This window comes from Mixophyes fleayi, chromosome 1 (assembly GCF_038048845.1).
Source record: "Mixophyes fleayi isolate aMixFle1 chromosome 1, aMixFle1.hap1, whole genome shotgun sequence".
In the NCBI taxonomy this organism is placed as follows: domain Eukaryota; kingdom Metazoa; phylum Chordata; class Amphibia; order Anura; family Limnodynastidae; genus Mixophyes; species Mixophyes fleayi.
The window spans coordinates 456022999-456045093 of NC_134402.1; the positions used below are offsets into that span (position 1 = coordinate 456022999).

The 22095-nt window shown below is 49.8% G+C and overlaps 1 protein-coding gene across 5 annotated transcripts in view; it reads right to left on the reverse strand.

Moving 5' to 3' along the window:
- The window catches only part of CNTFR (ciliary neurotrophic factor receptor), a 398494-nt gene that overhangs the window by 49191 nt on the left and 327208 nt on the right, over positions 1–22095 (reverse strand). For all 5 annotated transcript variants that reach the window (XM_075187083.1, XM_075187091.1, XM_075187097.1 and 2 more), the window contains 3 exons: positions 17979–18096; positions 14877–15043; positions 9783–9946 (listed from right to left, as the gene is read on the reverse strand). In XM_075187083.1, coding sequence (XP_075043184.1) covers positions 9783–9946; positions 14877–15043; positions 17979–18096 — 449 coding nt within the window. The remainder of the gene's footprint in view (positions 1–9782; positions 9947–14876; positions 15044–17978; positions 18097–22095) is intronic.

Below are 22095 nucleotides of genomic sequence, written 5' to 3' on the forward strand. Positions count from 1 at the left end.
GGTAATGCATTTCCAATCGATAGCAGCCCATGAATACTGCATATTAATTTCCGTAAGCTGTGCCCTCATCTCCTGACTTCCTCTGCTCTGCCCGTCCTAATTGACATTGCTGAATTAAGTGCACGGAGCTTTGTGTCAGGTCTTGGAGGTGAGAGTGTGCCGTGGCATTGTGCCAGGGATGGGATATTACAGGACTGCCAGAGAGAACTGCTTGTCCAGCCGTGCCCAGAGATGTCTGCCAGGAATACGCTGGGACCAGTCATCTCCATCACAACATATATCTTGATCGGAGATTTATTGGAAAACTTGCCCAAGTGTCTTTTTTTAGCTCGTTGACCTTGAAGAGTCAGAGCTGGCGCTCTAGGAATACGGCTAATGCACCGGGCTCACGTTTACTGATCTGTGTTATGTAATGTGACACCAAAAGACTTCTACAATGCAAATACAACTGCAGCACATGCGAGATGCCTTCTGCACATTCCCCCCCACTCCCCCTCTTTAGATTTTTGTTTCAGAAGCTTCCGCCTCTGGTAACATAAAGCATTTATACGCATCTGGAAATAGCATTCACCACAGCAGCCCTGTGACAAGATCTCACAATTATATATCTGGTACATAAACTGTATTATTATTTATTTTATTTTTGTAGTGTATCCATCTTCTACACACAGCGAAGGCAGCAAAAATGTGGGGTAATGCCACGTGCAGCATACACATTCACAAGCAATCAGTGCCTCATGCCTCAGTGATGTCACTGGTTCCTAGTGACTGGATAGGCTGCACTCTCAGTGATGTCACTGGTTCCTAGTGACTGGATAGGCTGCATTCTTAGTGATGTCACTGGTTCATAGTGAATGGATAGGCTGCATTCTCAGTGATGTCACTGGTTCCTAGTGACTGGATAGGCTGCATTCTCAGTGATGTCACTGGGTCCTAGTGACTGGATAGGCTGCATTCTCAGTGATGTCACTGGGTCCTAGTGACTGGATAGGCTGCACTCTCAGTGATGTCACTGGTTCCTAGTGACTGGATAGGCTGCACTCTCAGTGATGTCACTGGTTGCTAGTGACTGGATAGGCTGCACTCTCAGTGATGTCACTGGTTCCTAGTGACTGGATAGGCTGCATTCTTAGTGATGTCACTGGTTCATAGTGAATGGATAGGCTGCATTCTCAGTGATGTCACTGGTTCCTAGTGACTGGATAGGCTGCATTCTCAGTGATGTCACTGGGTCCTAGTGACTGGATAGGCTGCATTCTCAGTGATGTCACTGGGTCCTAGTGACTGGATAGGCTGCATTCTCAGTGATGTCACTGGTTCCTAGTGAATGGATAGTGTCAAGAATTATAAGTCCAATAAGAATTAGGGGAATCAGCTTTATGAATGACGAGTGAATAAATATCCAGGAACCAATCAGAATTTGTTGTGACTAAAAACAAACGTGACGTTCCGGCTGTTGATGAACTACTAAGGCCAGAATGTCCTGTCCGCCTGTGGCATTGTGTGCTGGGATCTATGGATCCACAAGTGCTGGAATGACACAAGTTCCTGCCTCTTCATTACACTCTGACTGGCCGGACATGCTGGGACTTGTAGTTGTACACCAGCAGGACAGTGAGAGAACAGTAAGTCGGTCTAATTTGCTTTTCATTATATAGTGACTGATGTTAAACTATGTCATATATCTGGAAGCCGCCATCTATCAGTGATAGTACCTGCAGAAGCTGCCATCACACTGTGCTAACTGTGCACAGTAATAACGGAATTAGAGCTGGTATTAATCAGATATATTCTGCAGAACATTCCTACGGCATTGGAACAGAAGCTTCATGATATAACTTTAACTTAATGGATTTTTTTTAATCGCTTCACTGGCAGCGTATTATGAAATTACACCACTCGGACCCAAGTACTTATCTCCGGTCTCACTCTTCACGCAGCGAAGGAATATTAATATAATGCTGACGGCGTGATAGAGAGAAGTCGCTTCCGAGGGGGATTACACTGCGACTGTCCACAGAGCTGTAATTATGTCTGAGAGACGGGTCTTTTTCTACCTGTACATATTACCAATACACACAGGGGATAGAAAACACCCACACACCCTTACTGAAATTACAGGTGACCTTTTCCACCAATACCATGACCTTCTGACCAGCGAAATTCAAGCGAAAAACAATCAGATTATTAAACCTACATAGAATACCCTGGCTGAATAATGTGCACAACCTTTCATACCGGGGTTGTAGTTGTGATCAGAGTTAACCAATCACATCCCATATCATGCTGAAAGGTAATTAGCATACAACTGCCAGCAATGACAGTGATTGTGATTAACCCCAAATAAAGGGCAGTCGAGGTCACATGTTGGCTCCACACAAGGACGACACCTGTTTATCGGCTATACCGTGAATCCACGAGAAGGAAACCAATCATTTCACTCAGAACTAACTTCCTGGAGGCACCCGCTTGTCCGCTATGATGTCATTAGTTTCTAGCGAACTGACTGGGTGAAAATTGGTCCATCCTGCAAAATAACTCCACTGTGTGCAGGTAACAAGTAAACCTTAAGGTCTAAATATCACAGTGCGCCGTGTTCTTGTACATCCTAGTTTTCATTCTTGTTTAGTTTTTCTCGTAACCAACTTTTGTGGCAAAGCACAGAGACGGGGGCCGTTCTGGGAACGCTGGGGGGCTGAGTAAATGTACCCACCGTGATATGGACACACCACTCACATGTCAAGACCATGTCCCGATTTTTAATTGTTGTTAGTAGTGTCTCATTATTATTTCAATGAAGTCTGCAATTCCCATCTCTTCTAAATTTTGAGATATCTACAATTTGTAGACTGTACATATGGAAAAGGAAGGAAATCGAGATGATTCACAGACATAATTCATGTCCCAGGAGAAACAGAATGAGCCCCCCCCCCCCTCGTTCTCACACACATCAGTGACTTGATCTCTATTCCCCCCCCTCCCCGATCTTACTGATTATCCAATCCAAACCGATCGGATCATTATGGGAAACGTCTTTCAATCCGGTCAGCAGACTGTTGCTATATGTCTGTGTACGTGACCGTGTACCGACCGCACCATCAGACTCGCTTGCTTTATGTCTGTGTACGTGACCGTGTACCGACCGCACCATCAGACTCGCTCGCTATATGTCTGTGTACGTGACCGTGTACCGACCGCACCATCAGACTCGCTCGCTATATGTCTGTGTACGTGACCGTGTACCGACCGCACCATCAGACTCGCTTGCTATATGTCTGTGTACGTGACCGTGTACCGACCGCACAATCAGACTCGCTTGCTATATGTCTGTGTACGTGACCGTGTACCGACCGCACCATCAGACTCGCTCGCTATATGCCTGTGTATGTGACCGTGTACCGACCGCACCATCAGACTCGCTCGCTATATGTCTGTGTACGTGACCGTCTACCGACCGCACCATCAGACTCGCTTGCTATATGTCTGTGTACGTGACCGTCTACCGACCGCACCATCAGACTCGCTTGTTATATGTCTGTGTACGTGACCGTGTACCGACCGCACAATCAGACTCGCTTGCTATATGTCTGTGTACGTGACCGTGTACTGACCGCACCATCAGACTCGCTCGCTATATGCCGGTGTATGTGACCATGTACCGACCGCACCATCAGACTCGCTCGCTATATGTCTGTGTACGTGACCGTCTACCGACCGCACCATCAGACTCGCTCGCTATATGTCTGTGTACGTGACCGTCTACCGACCGCACCATCAGACTCGCTTGCTATATGTCTGTGTACGTGACCGTGTACCGACCGCACCATCAGACTCGCTCGCTATATGTCTGTGTACGTGACCGTGTACCGACCGCACCATCAGACTCGCTTGCTATATGCCTGTGTATGTGACCGTGTACCGACCGCACCATCAGACTCGCTCGCTATATGTCTGTGTACGTGACCGTCTACCGACCGCACCATCAGACTCGCTTGCTATATGTCTGTGTACGTGACCGTCTACCGACCGCACCATCAGACTCGCTTGTTATATGTCTGTGTACGTGACCGTGTACCGACCGCACCATCAGACTCGCTCGCTATATGTCTGTGTACGTGACCGTGTACCGACCAAACCATCAGACTCGCTCGCTATATGTCTGTGTACGTGACCGTCTACCGACCGCACCATCAGACTCGCTTGTTATATGTCTGTGTACGTGACCGTGTACCGACCGCACCATCAGACTCGCTCGCTATATGCCTGTGTATGTGACCGTGTACCGACCGCACCATCAGACTCGCTCGCTATATGTCTGTGCACGTGACCGTCTACCGACCGCACCATCAGACTCGCTTGCTATATGTCTGTGTACATGACCGTGTACCGACCGCACCATCAGACTCGCTTGCTATATGTCTGTGTACATGACCGTGTACCGACCGCACCATCAGACTCGCTCGCTATATGTCTGTGTACGTGACCGTCTACCGACCGCACCATCAGACTCGCTTGCTATATGTCTGTGTACGTGACCGTCTACCGACCGCACCATCAGACTCGCTTGCTATATGTCTGTGTACGTGACCGTGTACCGACCGCACCATCAGACTCGCTCGCTATATGTCTGTGTACGTGACCGTGTACCGACCTCACCATCAGACTCGCTTGCTATATGCCTGTGTATGTGACCGTGTACCGACCGCACCATCAGACTCGCTCGCTATATGTCTGTGAACGTGACCGTCTACCGACCGCACCATCAGACTCGCTCGCTATATGTCTGTGTACGTGACCGTCTACCGACCGCACCATCAGACTCGCTCGCTATATGTCTGTGTACGTGACCGTGTACCGACCGCACCATCAGACTCGCTCGCTATATGTCTGTGTACGTGACCGTGTACCGACCTCACCATCAGACTCGCTTGCTATATGCCTGTGTACGTGACCGTGTACCGACCGCACCATCAGACTCGCTCGCTATATGTCTGTGTACGTGACCGTGTACCGACCGCACCATCAGACTCGCTCGCTATATGTCTGTGTACGTGACCGTGTACCGACCTCACCATCAGACTCGCTTGCTATATGCCTGTGTATGTGACCGTGTACCGACCGCACCATCAGACTCGCTCGCTATATGTCTGTGTACGTGACCATCTACCGACCGCACCATCAGACTCGCTCGCTATATGTCTGTGTACGTGACCGTGTACCGACCGCACCATCAGACTCGCTCGCTATATGTCTGTGTACGTGACCGTCTACCGACCGCACCATCAGACTCGCTCGCTATATGTCTGTGTACGTGACCGTCTACCGACCGCACCATCAGACTCGCTCGCTATATGTCTGTGTACGTGACCGTCTACCGACCGCACCATCAGACTCGCTCGCTATATGTCTGTGTACGTGACCGTCTACCGACTGCACCATCAGACTCGCTCGCTATATGTCTGTGTACGTGACCGTCTACCGACCGCACCATCAGACTCGCTCGCTATATGCCTGTGTACGTGACCGTGTACCGACCGCACCATCAGACTCGCTCGCTATATGTCTGTGTACGTGACCGTGTACCGACCGCACCATCAGACTCGCTCGCTATATGTCTGTGTACGTGACCGTCTACCGACCGCACCATCAGACTCGCTTGCTATATGTCTGTGTACGTGACCGTCTACCGACCGCACCATCAGACTCGCTTGTTATATGTCTGTGTACGTGACCGTGTACCGACCGCACCATCAGACTCGCTTGCTATATGCCTGTGTACGTGACCGTGTACCGACCGCACCATCAGACTCGCTTGCTATATGTCTGTGTACGTGACCGTGTACCAACCGCACCATCAGACTCGCTTGCTATATGTCTGTGTACGTGACCGTGTACCGACCGCACCATCAGACTCGCTTGTTATATGTCTGTGTACGTGACCGTGTACCGACCGCACCATCAGACTCGCTCGCTATATGTCTGTGTACGTGACCGTGTACCGACCGCACCATCAGACTCGCTTGCTATATGTCTGTGTACGTGACCGTGTACCAACCGCACCATCAGACTCGCTTGCTATATGTCTGTGTACGTGACCGTGTACCGACCGCACCATCAGACTCGCTTGTTATATGTCTGTGTACGTGACCGTGTACCGACCGCACCATCAGACTCGCTTGCTATATGTCTGTGTACGTGACCGTCTACCGACCGCACCATCAGACTCGCTTGCTATATGTCTGTGTACGTGACCGTGTACCGACCGCACCATCAGACTCGCTTGCTATATGTCTGTGTACGTGACCGTGTACCGACCGCACCATCAGACTCGCTTGCTATATGTCTGTGTACGTGACCGTGTACCGACCGCACCATCAGACTCGCTTGCTATATGTCTGTGTACGTGACCGTGTACCGACCTCACCATCAGACTCGCTTGCTATATGTCTGTGTACGTGACCGTGTACAGACCTCACCATCAGACTCGCTTGCTATATGCCTGTGTATGTGACCGTGTACCGACCGCACCATCAGACTCGCTCGCTATATGTCTGTGTACGTGACCGTGTACCGACCGCACCATCAGACTCGCTTGCTATATGTCTGTGTACGTGACCGTGTACCGACCGCACCATCAGACTCGCTTGCTATATGCCTGTGTACGTGACCGTGTACCGACCGCACCATCAGACTCGCTTGCTATATGTCTGTGTACGTGACCGTGTACCGAACGCACCATCAGACTCGCTCGCTATATGTCTGTGTACGTGACCGTGTACCGACCTCACCATCAGACTCGCTTGCTATATGCCTGTGTACGTGACCGTGTACCGACCGCACCATCAGACTCGCTTGCTATATGTCTGTGTACGTGACCGTGTACCGACCGCACCATCAGACTCGCTCGCTATATGTCTGTGTACGTGACCGTGTACCGACCGCACCATCAGACTCGCTTGCTATATGTCTGTGTACGTGACCGTGTACCGACCGCACCATCAGACTCGCTCGCTATATGTCTGTGTACGTGACCGTGTACCGACCGCACCATCAGACTCGCTCGCTATATGTCTGTGTACGTGACCGTGTACCGACCGCACCATCAGACTCGCTTGCTATATGTCTGTGTACGTGACCGTGTACCGACCGCACCATCAGACTCGCTCGCTATATGTCTGTGTACGTGACCGTGTACCGACCGCACCATCAGACTCGCTCGCTATATGTCTGTGTACGTGACCGTCTACCGACCGCACCATCAGACTCGCTTGCTATATGTCTGTGTACGTGACCGTGTACCGACCGCACCATCAGACTCGCTCGCCATATGTCTGTGTACGTGACCGTGTACCGACCGCACCATCAGACTCGCTTGCTATATGTCTGTGTACGTGACCGTGTACCGACCGCACCATCAGACTCGCTTGCTATATGTCTGTGTACGTGACCGTGTACCGACCGCACCATCAGACTCGCTTGCTATATGTCTGTGTACGTGACCGTCTACCGACCGCACCATCAGACTCGCTCGCTATATGTCTGTGTACGTGACCGTCTACCGACCGCACCATCAGACTCGCTCGCTATATGTCTGTGTACGTGACCGTCTACCGACCGCACCATCAGACTCGCTTGCTATATGTCTGTGTACGTGACCGTGTACCGACCGCACCATCAGACTCGCTTGCTATATGTCTGTGTACGTGACCGTGTACCGACCGCACCATCAGACTCGCTTGCTATATGTCTGTGTACGTGACCGTGTACCAACCGCACCATCAGACTTGCTTGCTATAAGTCTGTGTACGTGACCGTCTACCGACCGCACCATCAGACTCGCTTGCTATATGTCTGTGTACGTGACCGTGTACCGACCGCACCATCAGACTCGCTTGCTATATGTCTGTGTACGTGACCGTATACGTGACCGTGTACCAACCGCACCATCAGACTTGCTTGCTATAAGTCTGTGTACGTGACCGTCTACCGACCGCACCATCAGACTCGCTTGCTTTATGTCTGTGTACGTGACCGTGTACCGACCGCACCATCAGACTCGCTTGCTATATGTCTGTGTACGTGACCGTGTACCGACCGCACCATCAGACTCGCTTGCTATAAGTCTGTGTACGTGACCGTCTACCGACCGCACCATCAGACTCGCTCGCTATATGTCTGTGTACGTGACCGTGTACCGACCGCACCATCAGACTCGCTCGCTATATGTCTGTGTACGTGACCGTGTACCGACCTCACCATCAGACTCGCTCGCTATATGTCTGTGTACGTGACCGTGTACCGACCGCACCATCAGACTCGCTTGCTATATGCCTGTGTACGTGACCGTCTACCGACCGCACCATCAGACTCGCTTGCTATATGTCTGTGTACGTGACCGTCTACCGACCGCACCATCAGACTCGCTTGCTATATGTCTGTGTACGTGACCGTGTACCGACCGCACCATCAGACTCGCTTGCTATATGTCTGTGTACGTGACCGTCTACCGACCGCACCATCAGACTCGCTTGCTATATGTCTGTGTACGTGACCGTGTACCGACCTCACCATCAGACTCGCTCGCTATATGTCTGTGTACGTGACCGTGTACCGACCGCACCATCAGACTCGCTTGCTATATGTCTGTGTACATGACCGTGTACCGACCGCACCATCAGACTCGCTTGCTATATGCCTGTGTACGTGACCGTCTACCGACCGCACCATCAGACTCGCTTGCTATATGTCTGTGTACGTGACCGTCTACCGACCGCACCATCAGACTCGCTTGCTATATGTCTGTGTACGTGACCGTGTACCGACCGCACCATCAGACTCGCTTGCTATATGTCTGTGTACGTGACCGTCTACCGACCGCACCATCAGACTCGCTTGCTATATGTCTGTGTACGTGACCGTCTACCGACCGCACCATCAGACTCGCTTGTGGTCCAACGTGGTCACTCATATCCGTGGCCAGACTGAGACTCGGGGTAGCAGTAGCCTCTATGTGGGAAGCATCAGTGCTCAGGGTAGAACAAAAACAAACCCCAACATTTACTTTTTAAGTCAACCGTTAAATATAGTTAAAAATAAACTTTTATTTAGCAATAGTAAAGCTACATTAACTTTATTCATTATAGAAGTGTGATCCGTATTATCCATGTTCATTCTTACCAACCCTACTTCATATACCCTTATCTGGACCAATCATGTTATCTATTTATATAGCGCCCACATATTACGTAGCACTGTGCAGAGAATAATCAGTCCCTGCGGAGTTTACATACGGCACAACGTTATCAATTACAAAGAGCGTATTCTCTGACTAGAGTTATCAGCGATATCCCACATATTGGCCCTGTTGTTTAGGGCCAATCAATACTGATCTGTAGGACACACAAAGCACCACGGGGTCCATGTCTTTGTCTAGAGGGTTTAGGCTTCAAATTGGGCAAGAACAAGATTTTGTTTTGCAGGACAAGATATTTAAATGAGTTTCATGGGTTGAAAAGGGAACATTTATGGCACAATCTCTGGTTAGACTGACCCTGTAGGCACCTTACCAGGGTGTTTCTACGAGTGTTCAGGCTGCCGGTAATCGAGAGTCATTCTACGACTTAGACCTAAGTAGATCCTAGGCAGACACAAAGCTAGGATCGGCACATCGGCATTTCTTGCACTTTGGGAACTGCCCCTTACTGAACCACACACAGAAAGCCACAATCTAGCTGGAGGGTACCGGACAGAGACAAGTTGGCGGCGCAGGGCTTCGTACTCACATGCTGCCACTGGTCAAGGATTAGCGGCCGATACCTCAAGAAGTATTTCAGCGGGAAGGATTCCGGGTCGGGCCAGGTGGAGGGCGACTGCCAGGTGACTTCAAGCCTCCGGGGGTTTCTGTGCACAGGTTTGGCCAGAACGCTCTCTGGGGGGTCTGGTTTCACTGCGGAGAAAACAAATATCAGAATTTCAGTTTTGGAAAACATGTAAGGGCCTGACTTTCAGTAGAAGACGCACGTTGTAAAACTATGACGCACAGCAGGGAGGAGGGGGATATGGAATGCGCTGAAAGGTTTAGAGTTGGAAAGGGGCGTGTCCTAGCTAAACTCTAAAACCCAGTATAAAAATAAACCTGCCTGGTATTTGTGTGCTACAGGCAAAGAACTGGCAATCCCAGCTTCCAGCAATTATATTTACACTGTAGCTAGAAGTGTTTAGTGAGCTGCATTTCCCATACTGTGCACAGACATCTCCTACAAGTGCCAACAAACACAGTTCTGAACTGATGCACATAAGAAATCTGTGTCTCCCACTGCTGGAAAACCTGACGGCATCTCTAAGTATCCCACCAAACGTTCAATGATCCTCTCGGACCGGCTACTGGTGAGATCTTTCCACAGCATCATACACACTCTGCTGGACTCTTCTCCGAAGCCAACGTTAAGTCACTTACGTCACTTGTTATCGACCAGGACTTGTAGAGAAGTAGCTTTACCTCCAAAGCTATCCTCAGCATTTATAAACTTTCCCAATATATGTATATGAAATGAACCAACTTTTCAGGAACAGGAATAAAAATAATCCTTGATATAATTTTGCATGAAAGTAATTAATGGGTTATTAAATTCCCAGAATTTCTGGAGACCCCACGTCACTGCGCGTGCAGCATAATATGTGAATTGGAATATACTACTTGGAGTGGTACATGAAGACGTGTAACAATCAGGATGTGTCAGGGGCTGCACTACCACCACTGTCCACACGAGGCTCGGGAGAGTGATCTCTGATTGGCTGTCGTATGGTTCCTATTGGGAGTGTATGAAAGATACGAAGTTAGTCAGCAGCCAATCAGCCGTTGTGTTCCCCCGTATTGTGACATTACCGCATCTGGATGTGTGTGAAATTGTGATATAAATAAAAACTGTAGCAAAGTAGGTAACAGAGGATGATGTGTGCACGTGAATATTTACATTGATATGTACAGACATAGGAAGATAACACATCTCAATAGTTCATATTTTATGCCTGAGGGTAAAATAAATAGTTTTGCTAAAAAGTAAAGTTTAATTACTTCCTCCAGACTCCATCACAACCACCTCCGCAGTTGAAGGATATTATGTGAAGTGGTGATGCGCAGGCCAGGATTGTCAGGCTCTGCCTGTTTAATCTGACCATCTAAAGCCTGTACATAATGTTTCTGTTACGTAGTCGAATAAAAGTCAATCACACAATCTGCCCCAGACTGCTGCAAGACAGAGACGCACCTCCTCCCCAAACTACCCCAGAATCCTCTAAAGGACGGAACCAGAAACGTGCCGGACAGATATAAATAAGCATAAATAATACAGTTATAACAGGAATATTCTCTAGCTCACTAATACACAGGCTTCATCTTACTTAGAAACATCTTAGAGAATCAATGCTTGTTTCACTGCAAATAATTAATCTCCAGAACCCAAAACATTAATTATTATTATTATCATGAATCCAAACTCTCACAATGTTCAATCTTCCAGGCATCATAAAATGAAGAAGGGAGGAATTGATCTCAGTTGCTGGTTTTGTCTTACAGAAAGGGGGCGTCACTCAAAGTTATCTCCAATCAGGTGACTCCATCATCATCATCTATTTATTTATTTATATAGCGCCACTAATTCTGCAGCGCTGCACAGAGAACTCACTGACATCAGTCCCTGCCCCATTGGAGCTTACACTCTAAATCTCCTAACGCACACACACACACACAGACAGACCGAGAGAGATTAAGGGCAATTAGCAGCCAATTAACCTACCAGTATATTTTTGGAGTATTGGAGGAAACCGGAGCACCCGGAGGAAACCCACCCAAACACAGGGAGAACATACAAACTCCACACAGATAAGGCCATGGTCGGAATTCGAACTCATGACCCCAGTGCTGTGAAGCAGAAGTGCTAACCACTGAGCCACCGACTCCATAAAGTTAAGTGGTCTCGGAGCAACAATGTCTATAAAATATCTCTGTTGGAATCTAGGGGACCCTAGAACCTTGGCCATTCCGCTAGTTTGGAGAGGGCTCTGATATAAACAGATGGAGCTGACAAGTCATACAGCCCACAGGGCCATCCAAACCACAAGCTAATTTAATTAAAACATTATAAGAGAGCGTAAGGTAAGAGTGAGAGGGGCACTATTTTTAAGAAGGGTGAGTGAGTTACTAACTGCAGTTTTACTCAGGCTGCGCTTTTAATAGTAGAATTTTCAAAATGAGACAACAGGTAGTTTTTAAGTATAGACAGTTATATATAATAACAAGGGGTCATTATTTAGCACTCAGACAGGAACGGGTTAAGGCCGTCTCTGGTTCTTGGATGTCTAGAAGAGACGGGGAAGAGGGAGTATGAAATGCAGAGCGTCAGCGAGCCACAAAACCTCAGCAGTTTCACAGCCATGTCCAAATGTTCTGTTTCCATGTCTTTCCAATTTAATTAGTTTTATTGGCGCCTGATAACATATGAGCTGCCAGAAGTACGAGGAGCCAACACAATTAAAAATATGGCCGGTTTCTCAGGATGAGGCGCCTGACATCATGATGGCTTCGGAGAGGTCCCGCTCTCGTTCTCTCACTCGAATGCTCCTCACTTTGATCCCACTTTGTTTCCCCCAAGTCTGCGCTTGATCTTTGCTCCATGTCTACAGCTGCAGTCCTGGGTTTGTCTGTATTTGTGGGTAACGACTGACGCTCTGTGCTGGTGCCGGTTAGATCCCAGTTTCACCATTTCATATATAATCCCCGGACCCTTGTCCTCTCGTTACCGGGTATTACATCTCTCTTGTGGGTCTGATATACAGATCTATGCGGGTAAACTCTCCCAATAACTCCCACAAGTGTCTCTCTGGCTACACTTAGAGTATTATGTTTATTAAAGGGTCTGTAAGCATCAGAGACATAAACATTTTGGTTATCACAAACTTCATCTCCTGCGTCTCTAGATACCCCAGTGTTGGGCAGTGATAGAACAACCTGCAGATAACCAATAATCACAGGACACAGGGTATTAAGCCCACAGGACAGTCTACACCAACAAAGCCAAAGGCAGTATAAGACAGAGTGATAGGAGGATGAGTGAGTGATTATCTGCACACAGCGATGTTACTCAGGCTGTACTATTAATGTTTGATTTTTCAAAATTGCATAAAAGGTACATTTCAAGTATTGCTGAGATATAGACCGTTATACAATGTGTCTACTCATTAGTTATAATGACATGGAGTAAATGTACAGTATTATAGTACAGACTATTCAGGAGATGTTTTGGTCTTGGGCGAAGCAGCGAGCTGTACTCTTGACTATATTTGTGGCTGCATGTGACAGGGGCAGTGACATGATATGAGGAGGGGAAAGGAGGCAGCAGGAAGTCACAGACTGAGAGTTATATAGTGGAATGAGCAGGGTCCACAGCAGCACAGAGTATATCAGGAGATGAGTGATGTGATAGTGAGGACAGGGCTGCATGTGACAGGGGCAGTGACATGATGTGAGGAGGGGAATGGAGGCAGAAGGAAGCCACAGACTGAGAGTTATATAGTGGAAGGAGCAGGGTCCCCCGCAGCACAGAGTATATCAGGAGATGAGTGATGTGTCAGTGAGGACAGGGCTGCATGTGACAGGGGCAGTGACATGATGTGAGGAGGGGAATGGAGGCAGCAGGAAGCCACAGACTGAGAGTTATATAGTGGAAGGAGCAGGGTCCCCAGCAGCACAGAGTATATCAGGAGATGAGTGATGTGTTAGTGAGGACAGGGCTGTATGTGACGGGGGCAGTGACATGATGTGAGGAGGGGAATGGAGGCAGCAGGAAGCCACAGACTGAGAGTTATATAGTGGAAGGAGCAGGGTCCTCCAGCAGCACAGAGTATTTTAGGAGATGAGTGATGTGTTAGTGAGGACAGGGTTGTATGTGACAGGGGCAGTGACATGATGTGAGGAGGGGAAAGGAGGCAGCAGGAAGCCACAGACTGTGAGTTATATAGTGGAAGGAGCAGGGTCCCCAGCAGCACAGAGTATATCAGGAGATGAGTGATGTGTCAGTGAGGACAGGGCTGCATGTGACAGGGGCAGTGACATGATGTGAGGAGGGGAATGGAGGCAGCAGGAAGCCACAGACTGAGAGTTATATAGTGGAAGGAGCAGGGTCCTCCAGCAGCACAGAGTATATCAGGAGATGAGTGATGTGTTAGTGAGGACAGGATTGTATGTGACAGGGGCAGTGACATGATGTGAGGAGGGGAATGAAGGCAGCAGGAAGCCACAGACTGTGAGTTATATAGTGGAAGGAGCAGGGTCCCCAGCAGCACAGAGTAGTGATGTTAGACTCTTGTCATGAACATTATGTTCATACACTGCATATGTGCAGTCTATAGACATGTAAAGTAAGCTGTGCTTTATGATGTGTATATGAATGTTAGCCATGATGGCTATATCAAATGTGTTTGTAAAAGTAAAAATTTATTTTTAAAAAATAAATAAATAAAAGAAGAAGAATCTTGAATGTTTGTCTTCGACTAAGCTCCCCATAATCAGTTAATATACCATTTATCAAGCGCAGTTATACTAATATTAGGTGATTATTTTGGATTACTTAAGCAATTAATTGACACGTTTTGTCACTAGTCCTTAGTAAGCTGATAGGCCCATTACTCAGTGATGTCACTGGTACCCGTGTTGATAGGCCCATCCTTTAGTGATGTCACTACTCCTTAGTAAGCTGATAGGCCCATGTCTCAGTGATGTCACTGGTGACCAGCGAGTTAGGCTGCGCTCTTATTATTTTATCCCACAATATGACTGCACTTAGTTAATGTAAAACAGCTGTTATGGACAATGTATTTACCTATTGAGAATTCATCAAAGCTGATGGAGGTGGAGTTCTTCCCCAGGGCGTTGGTGACCACGACCGTCACTCTGTACTTCAGCGTGGAGAAGAGGCGGCTGTACCTAATGTGACACCTGTTCTTGGGGAATTGGTCTTTCTCACAGAAGAGCTGCTTGGAGTCATGCCTGGAAACAGAGCAGGGAGAACCTTCGTTACCTGTCCTCTCCCTCCCGTCCATCACCCGTACTGGAGGGGATGTGACCGCTACCGTCCATTACCCGTACCAGGGGATGTGACCGCTACCACCCATCACCCGTACCGGGGGGATGTGACCACTACCGCCCATCACCCGTACCCTGGGGGGATGTGACCACTACCACCCATCACCCGTACCGAGGGATGTGACCGCTACCACCCATCACCCGTACCGGGGGGATGTGACCACTACCGCCCATCACCCGTACCCTGGGGGGATGTGACCACTACCACCCATTACCCATACCGAGGGATGTGACCGCTACCGTCCATTACCCATACCGAGGGATGTGACCGCTACCACCCATCACCCGTACCGGGGGATGTGACCACTACCACCCATCACCCGTACCCTGGGGGGATGTGACCACTACCACCCATTACCCATACCGAGGGATGTGACCGCTACCGTCCATTACCCATACCGAGGGATGTGACCGCTACCACCCATCACCCGTACCGGGGGGATGTGACCACTACCACCCATTACCCATACCGAGGGATGTGACCGCTACCGTCCATTACCCATACCGAGGGATGTGACCACTACCACCCATCACCCGTACCGGGGGATGTGACCACTACCACCCATCACCCGTACCCTGGGGGGGATGTGACCGCTACCACCCATCACCCGTACCGAGGGATGTGACCGCTACCACCCATCACCCGTACCGGGGGATGTGACCACTACCACCCATCACCCGTACCCTGGGGGGGATGTGACCACTACCACCCATCACCCGTACCGGGGGGATGTGACCGCTACCACCCATCACCCGTACCGGGGGATGTGACCACTACCACCCATCACCCGTACCCTGGGGGATGTGACCACTACCACCCATCACCCGTACCCTGGGGGGGATGTGACCACTACCACCCATCACCCGTACCCTGGGGGGATGTGACCACTACCACCCATCACCCGTACCGAGGGATGTGACCGCTACCACCCATCACCCGTACCGGGGGATGTGACCACTACCACCCATCACCCGTACCGGGGGATGTGACCGCTACCACCCATCACCCGTACCGAGGGATGTGACCGCTACCACCCATCACCCGTACCAGGGGGATGTGACCACTACCACCCATCACCCGTACCCTGGGGGGATGTGACCGCTACCGTCCATTACCCGTACCCTGGGGGGATGTGACCGCTACCACCCATCACCCGTACCGGGGGGATGTGACCACTACCACCCATCACCCGTACCGAGGGATGTGACCACTACCACCCATCACCCGTACCCTGGGGGGATGTGACCGCTACCACCCATCACCCGTACCGGGGGGATGTGACCACTACCACCCATCACCCGTACCCTGGGGGGATGTGACCACTACCACCCATCACCCGTACCGAGGGATGTGACCACTACCACCCATCACCCGTACCGAGGGATGTGACCACTACCACCCATCACCCGTACCCTGGGGGGATGTGACCACTACCGCCCATCACCCGTACCGAGGGATGTGACCACTACCACCCATCACCCGTACCGAGGGATGTGACCACTACCACCCATCACCCGTACCCTGGGGGGATGTGACCACTACCACCCATCACCCGTACCGAGGGATGTGACCACTACCACCCATCACCCGTACCGAGGGATGTGACCACTACCACCCATCACCCGTACCCTGGGGGGATGTGACCACTACCACCCATCACCCGTACTGGAGGGGATGTGACCACTACCGCCCATCACCCGTACCGGGGGGATGTGACCACTACCGCCCATCACCCGTACCCTGGGGGGATGTGACCACTGCCACCCATCACCCGTACTGGAGGGGATGTGACCACTACCGCCCATCACCCGTACCGGGGGGATGTGACCACTACCACCCATCACCCGTACTGGAGGGGATGTGACCACTACCGCCCATCACCCGTACCGGGGGGGATGTGACCACTACCCCCCATCACCCGTACCCTGGGGGGATGTGACCACTACCGCCCATCACCCGTACCCTGGGGGGATGTGACCACTACCACCCATCATCCGTACCCTGGGGAGATGTGACCACTACCACCCATCATCCGTACCCTGGGGAGATGTGACCACTACCGTCCATCACCCGTACCGGGGGGATGTGACCACTACCGCCCATCACCCGTACCGGGGGGATGTGACCACTACCCCCCATCACCCGTACCCTGGGGGGATGTGACCACTACCACCCATCATCCGTACCCTGGGGAGATGTGACCACTACCGCCCATCACCCGTACCGGGGGGATGTGACCACTACCGCCCATCACCCGTACCGGGGGGATGTGACCACTACCACCCATCACCCGTACCGGGGGGATGTGACCACTACCACCCATCACCCGTACCAGGGGGGATGTGACCACTACCGCCCATCACCCGTACCGGGGGGATGTGACCACTACCACCCATCACCCGTACCGGGGGGATGTGACCACTACCACCCATCACCCGTACCGGGGGGATGTGACCACTACCACCCATCACCCGTACCGGGGGGATGTGACCACTACCACCCATCACCCGTACCGGGGGGATGTGACCACTACCACCCATCACCCGTACCAGGGGGGATGTGACCACTACCGCCCATCACCCGTACCGGGGGGATGTGACCACTACCACCCATCACCCGTACCGGGGGGATGTGACCACTACCACCCATCACCCGTACCAGGGGGATGTGACCACTACCACCCATCACCCGTACCGGGGGGATGTGACCACTACCGCCCATCACCCGTACCGGGGGGATGTGACCACTACCGCCCATCACCCGTACCGGGGGGATGTGACCACCCCACCTGTACACACATTATCTTTATTACACCACGGCCTCCCCGGCTCTACTTACATGATGGTGATGCTGAAATTGTTGGGGATGTAGGTTGGACTCTGAAGGTGCCAACTGCAGTAGAAGGACGCTGGATAATTGTTCGAGCGACACACCAGCACCGGCTCCCGGGGAGGGTCTGTGAGGAAGAAGAAAGGAATATTATAGAACTATTATATTGATTTGCTTTCTGCACATTCTACAAGATAGTTGTGGATTTTAATGAATATGAACTCCCCGAACATGTTACTGCCTGTTAGACTCCTTCTGGGGCCTGAGCTGATTATAATCTGACTGCTGTGACCATTCCAGGGGCTACTTATGGAATGTATCCCATAAATCTCACTGCATTACTCGGGTGTCTCAGAGATAGTGACCCAGAGCGACAAGGGTTAACTCCCCGCTCCGCTGCAGGCGTCTCCGCCGTTACGTGCATGCGCAGTGCGGCTGGAGAACCAGACCTGGAATCTGGAATTTCACTTCCACTCAGTACAATAATAAAAACTAACCCTTAAAAATAGATTTAAAACAAAAATGCCATTTTTTTAAAATGATTTTCTTTTGTTATCGTCATCTCCAGTATAAATATGACAGAGGCCGCCCTCTAACAAATACACCTGTCAGTTGCAGAAAGCTAAGTGACGTGGTGGGTAGAGAAGTAACACAAAGGATTATTTGCCCAACCTCCAACCACGGCCATCAGACGCCAGTTAGCTTCTGTCTGTCTATTGTAAGTCAGACAATGATAGTAGGTAACAATCCTGGATACTGTTGCCTATAATATGCTGACATTTCTTCGTATCAAGAAGACCGAGATCTAATTAGGACGGAAGGAACATAAATACGGAGGCAAGGCCAGCATTCCACTGACTAAGAGAGGTAAGGAGGGCAGGTTAGGGGAGGATATAGAGGAAGGGGTTAGGTAGATCAGGTGTGTGAGAGGGGGAGCTGGTTAGGAGGGAGCCAATGGAAGACGAGAGGTAATAGTAGTAGGGATGGCCAGACGGGATTAGACAGGTTTAAATTAAGGGAATCCAGGAGCGTAGAGTACAATTGTTTTTGAGAAATCCCACCCACCTCCGCTACGGATGTATTATAAGTTATATTGTATAACATGTGTATTATTTGCAGATGAGGAACAGAATGGTGGGAAAACGCTGCAGTGGCCATGGGGGGGGGGGGGGGGGGGGTGTAAGTGGGGCTATGGGGAAGGTGCGGCTGTACCACCTTATGGGGGGTCTTATAAGAAGCCAGGGTAAAGGGGGTGGGATCCCAAGGCCTGGAGGTCCCAGGGGTATTGAGAATCCCCTCTTATTGGCTGTGATAATTACGGTTATGGCTGGGGCTGATGGATGCTGATTCTTTGCCACCTTTCAATAAGCTGTGACCTCATCTTTGCTAAATAAACCTCAGGTCTCTATTTCAAGGAAATGGGGGGATAGGTAAAAGGAAAAGGGGCGCATCAGTCATTAGGCAGTTTAGAAGCCGACCAGCATTATATTTTATATGCAGGTAACAACGTACTGCCAACCGCCCTGATTTGAGGGCTCTGTCTCCCCACCCTGATCGGGATGTCCTGCGGGGGGAACGTTGGGAGAGTCCACTGCTTCTGTGCCGGGAGGGGGGAGAGAACGGGGGGGACTGTCTCAGTGGATGTACTGTCTGTTGGATAAGGGGGGGATTTAGGGATCACACTTACGTAGGCTGGGATTCTCTTTTAGGTGCCTGTTTGTGGCTATAAGTATGAATGTTTTTTTGCAGCAATAAAAGATCCTATATTGCTGCAAGTTATCGTCATCATCATCAACATTTATTTATATAGCGCCAGCAGATTCCGTAGCGCTTTACAATTGGGAACAAACAGTAATACAACAATACTGGGTAATACAGACAGAGAGGTAAGAGGGCCCTGCTCACAAGCTTACAAAGTTATTAAACAAAGCGGCCCCAGCGATACAACCGTATTGTGTACTGAGACAAGAGCCTCTATCATTCACTAGGACCGGATAACCTCAAATCACCACATGCCCCAAACCTCAGCGAGGTGACCAGTTCCTAGTAATGTGACGTGCTGCGTTCCCAGGAACACTGGTTGGGTCCACAGAACGCCTCCGTGTAGATGTCAGGTACACTTTAAGCCCAAATACTAAAGCATAAAAGCAAGTGTAAAAAAAATCATACTGGGATTCGAGACGAGACAATAAACGATGGTGTTTACACCGCTTGCAATATCCCTCATACTAGCGAGCTTACAAGGCCAGGAGGATTTATATCTTCTTATTAAAAGCTGATTTCTCTAAGGGGAGAAAAACCTCATAAAAAAAATATATTTTCATCGATTATGTTCATCTTGTTGGAGTAAAGGATTCCCGTCAGGAGGCGGCGGAGATACCGTGCAGCGTTCCCGGAGCTTCTCACCTGCGTTACAGGAAGATCCAGACTCTTATGTGGAGAGTCCATGGTGCTGTCTGACGTGCAGTGTCAGTAAAGCTTGTGTAGATTATACCAGCTCTGTAATAGGCTGTCTGGAAGGCTTTATGCAGAACGTATGGGGCCATCAAAGGGACCATAATATACTAGGCGCAAAACTCCACATGACGCTGTATAAAACTTATCCTGCAAACATTATCCAGAGACTACGAAGGTCAATTACAAAGGTATAAAATTACCAGTGTGCAAGTAAGACCTGTTTTACAGGAATTGTATATATATATTTTCGCCAAGAAGCGGCACCTGTGGGATATGTGACATTTTGTGCCTTATTAAGAAGGGAGCCGGGCATTTAGGGCGTTGCTTGATGATTGCAAGCTGGGTGCACTTTGGAGCGCGGAATATTTAAATGATATTCCAGATATTGGGAGGGCACATTTTCAGGTGGAGGGCTCCCTGTTTGGGGGCTGCAAAACCTTTTCTCCTTATAAGTGGACATGCTTTCTGCACATCCTTGGAAATGGGGAAGATCGGGTTATGGCATATACTTCAAAGGGATGCTTTTTGCACAACTTAACTGGGAAAGTGCCTAGCTGGCATGCTGGGGGCAGTAGTTCCACTTCAGCTGGAGAGCCACGAGGTGCTATAAAGTCTGAAGGGCCCTGACATACAGAGGTGCAGTAACATTACCTGATAGTGACACAGCCCGCTGCAGCCGGCTCTATGTGAGGACCCCGGTACCGGGCCGCCCTCCTTACTGTCACTACACAGTGAGACGTAAACACTGACACAGGGGCCTCTGCACCAGGAACACACATTAGCATTCCTCAGACACTGCTGTAGATTTTAAGGTGATTATATGTTAATCAAATGTGCTTAACTGAGCTGCAGAGGATTAAACGCATTAATTCTGGAAAATAGAAAATAAGTCGCAGCCAAGTAGAGGAGCAGAGGTCAGGAAACGTGTAATGTGCTCCTAAGTGTCCTAATAGTGATCCAGGGCTGGGTATATAGTCCTGTCTGATGTCAGTAACACACCGTGTATCACTGTTACACTACCTCAGTAACACACCGTGTATCACTGTTACACTACCTCAGTAACACACTGTGTATCACTGTTACACTACCTCAGTAACACACCGTGTATCACAGTGACCTCACTGTTACACTACCCCAGTAACACACCGTGTATCACTGTTACACTACTTCAGTAACACACCGTGTATCACTGTTACACTACCCCAGTAACACACCGTGTATCACTGTTACACTACCTCAGTAACACACCGTGTATCACTGTAACACAACCTCAGTAACACACCGTGTATCACAGTGACCTCACTGCTACACTACCCCAGTAACACACCGTGTATCACTGTTACACTACCTCAGTAACACACTGTGTATCACTGTTACACTACCTCAGTAACACACTGTGTATCACTGTTACACTACCTCAGTAACACACTGTGTATCACTGTTACACTACCTCAGTAACACACCGTGTATCACTGTTACACTACCTCAGTAACACACTGTGTATCACTGTTACACTACCTCAGTAACACACCGTGTATCACTGTTACACTACCTCAGTAACACACCGTGTATCACTGTTACACTACCTCAGTAACACACCGTGTATCACTGTTACACTACCTCAGTAACACACCGTGTATCACAGTGACCTCACTGTTACACTACCTCA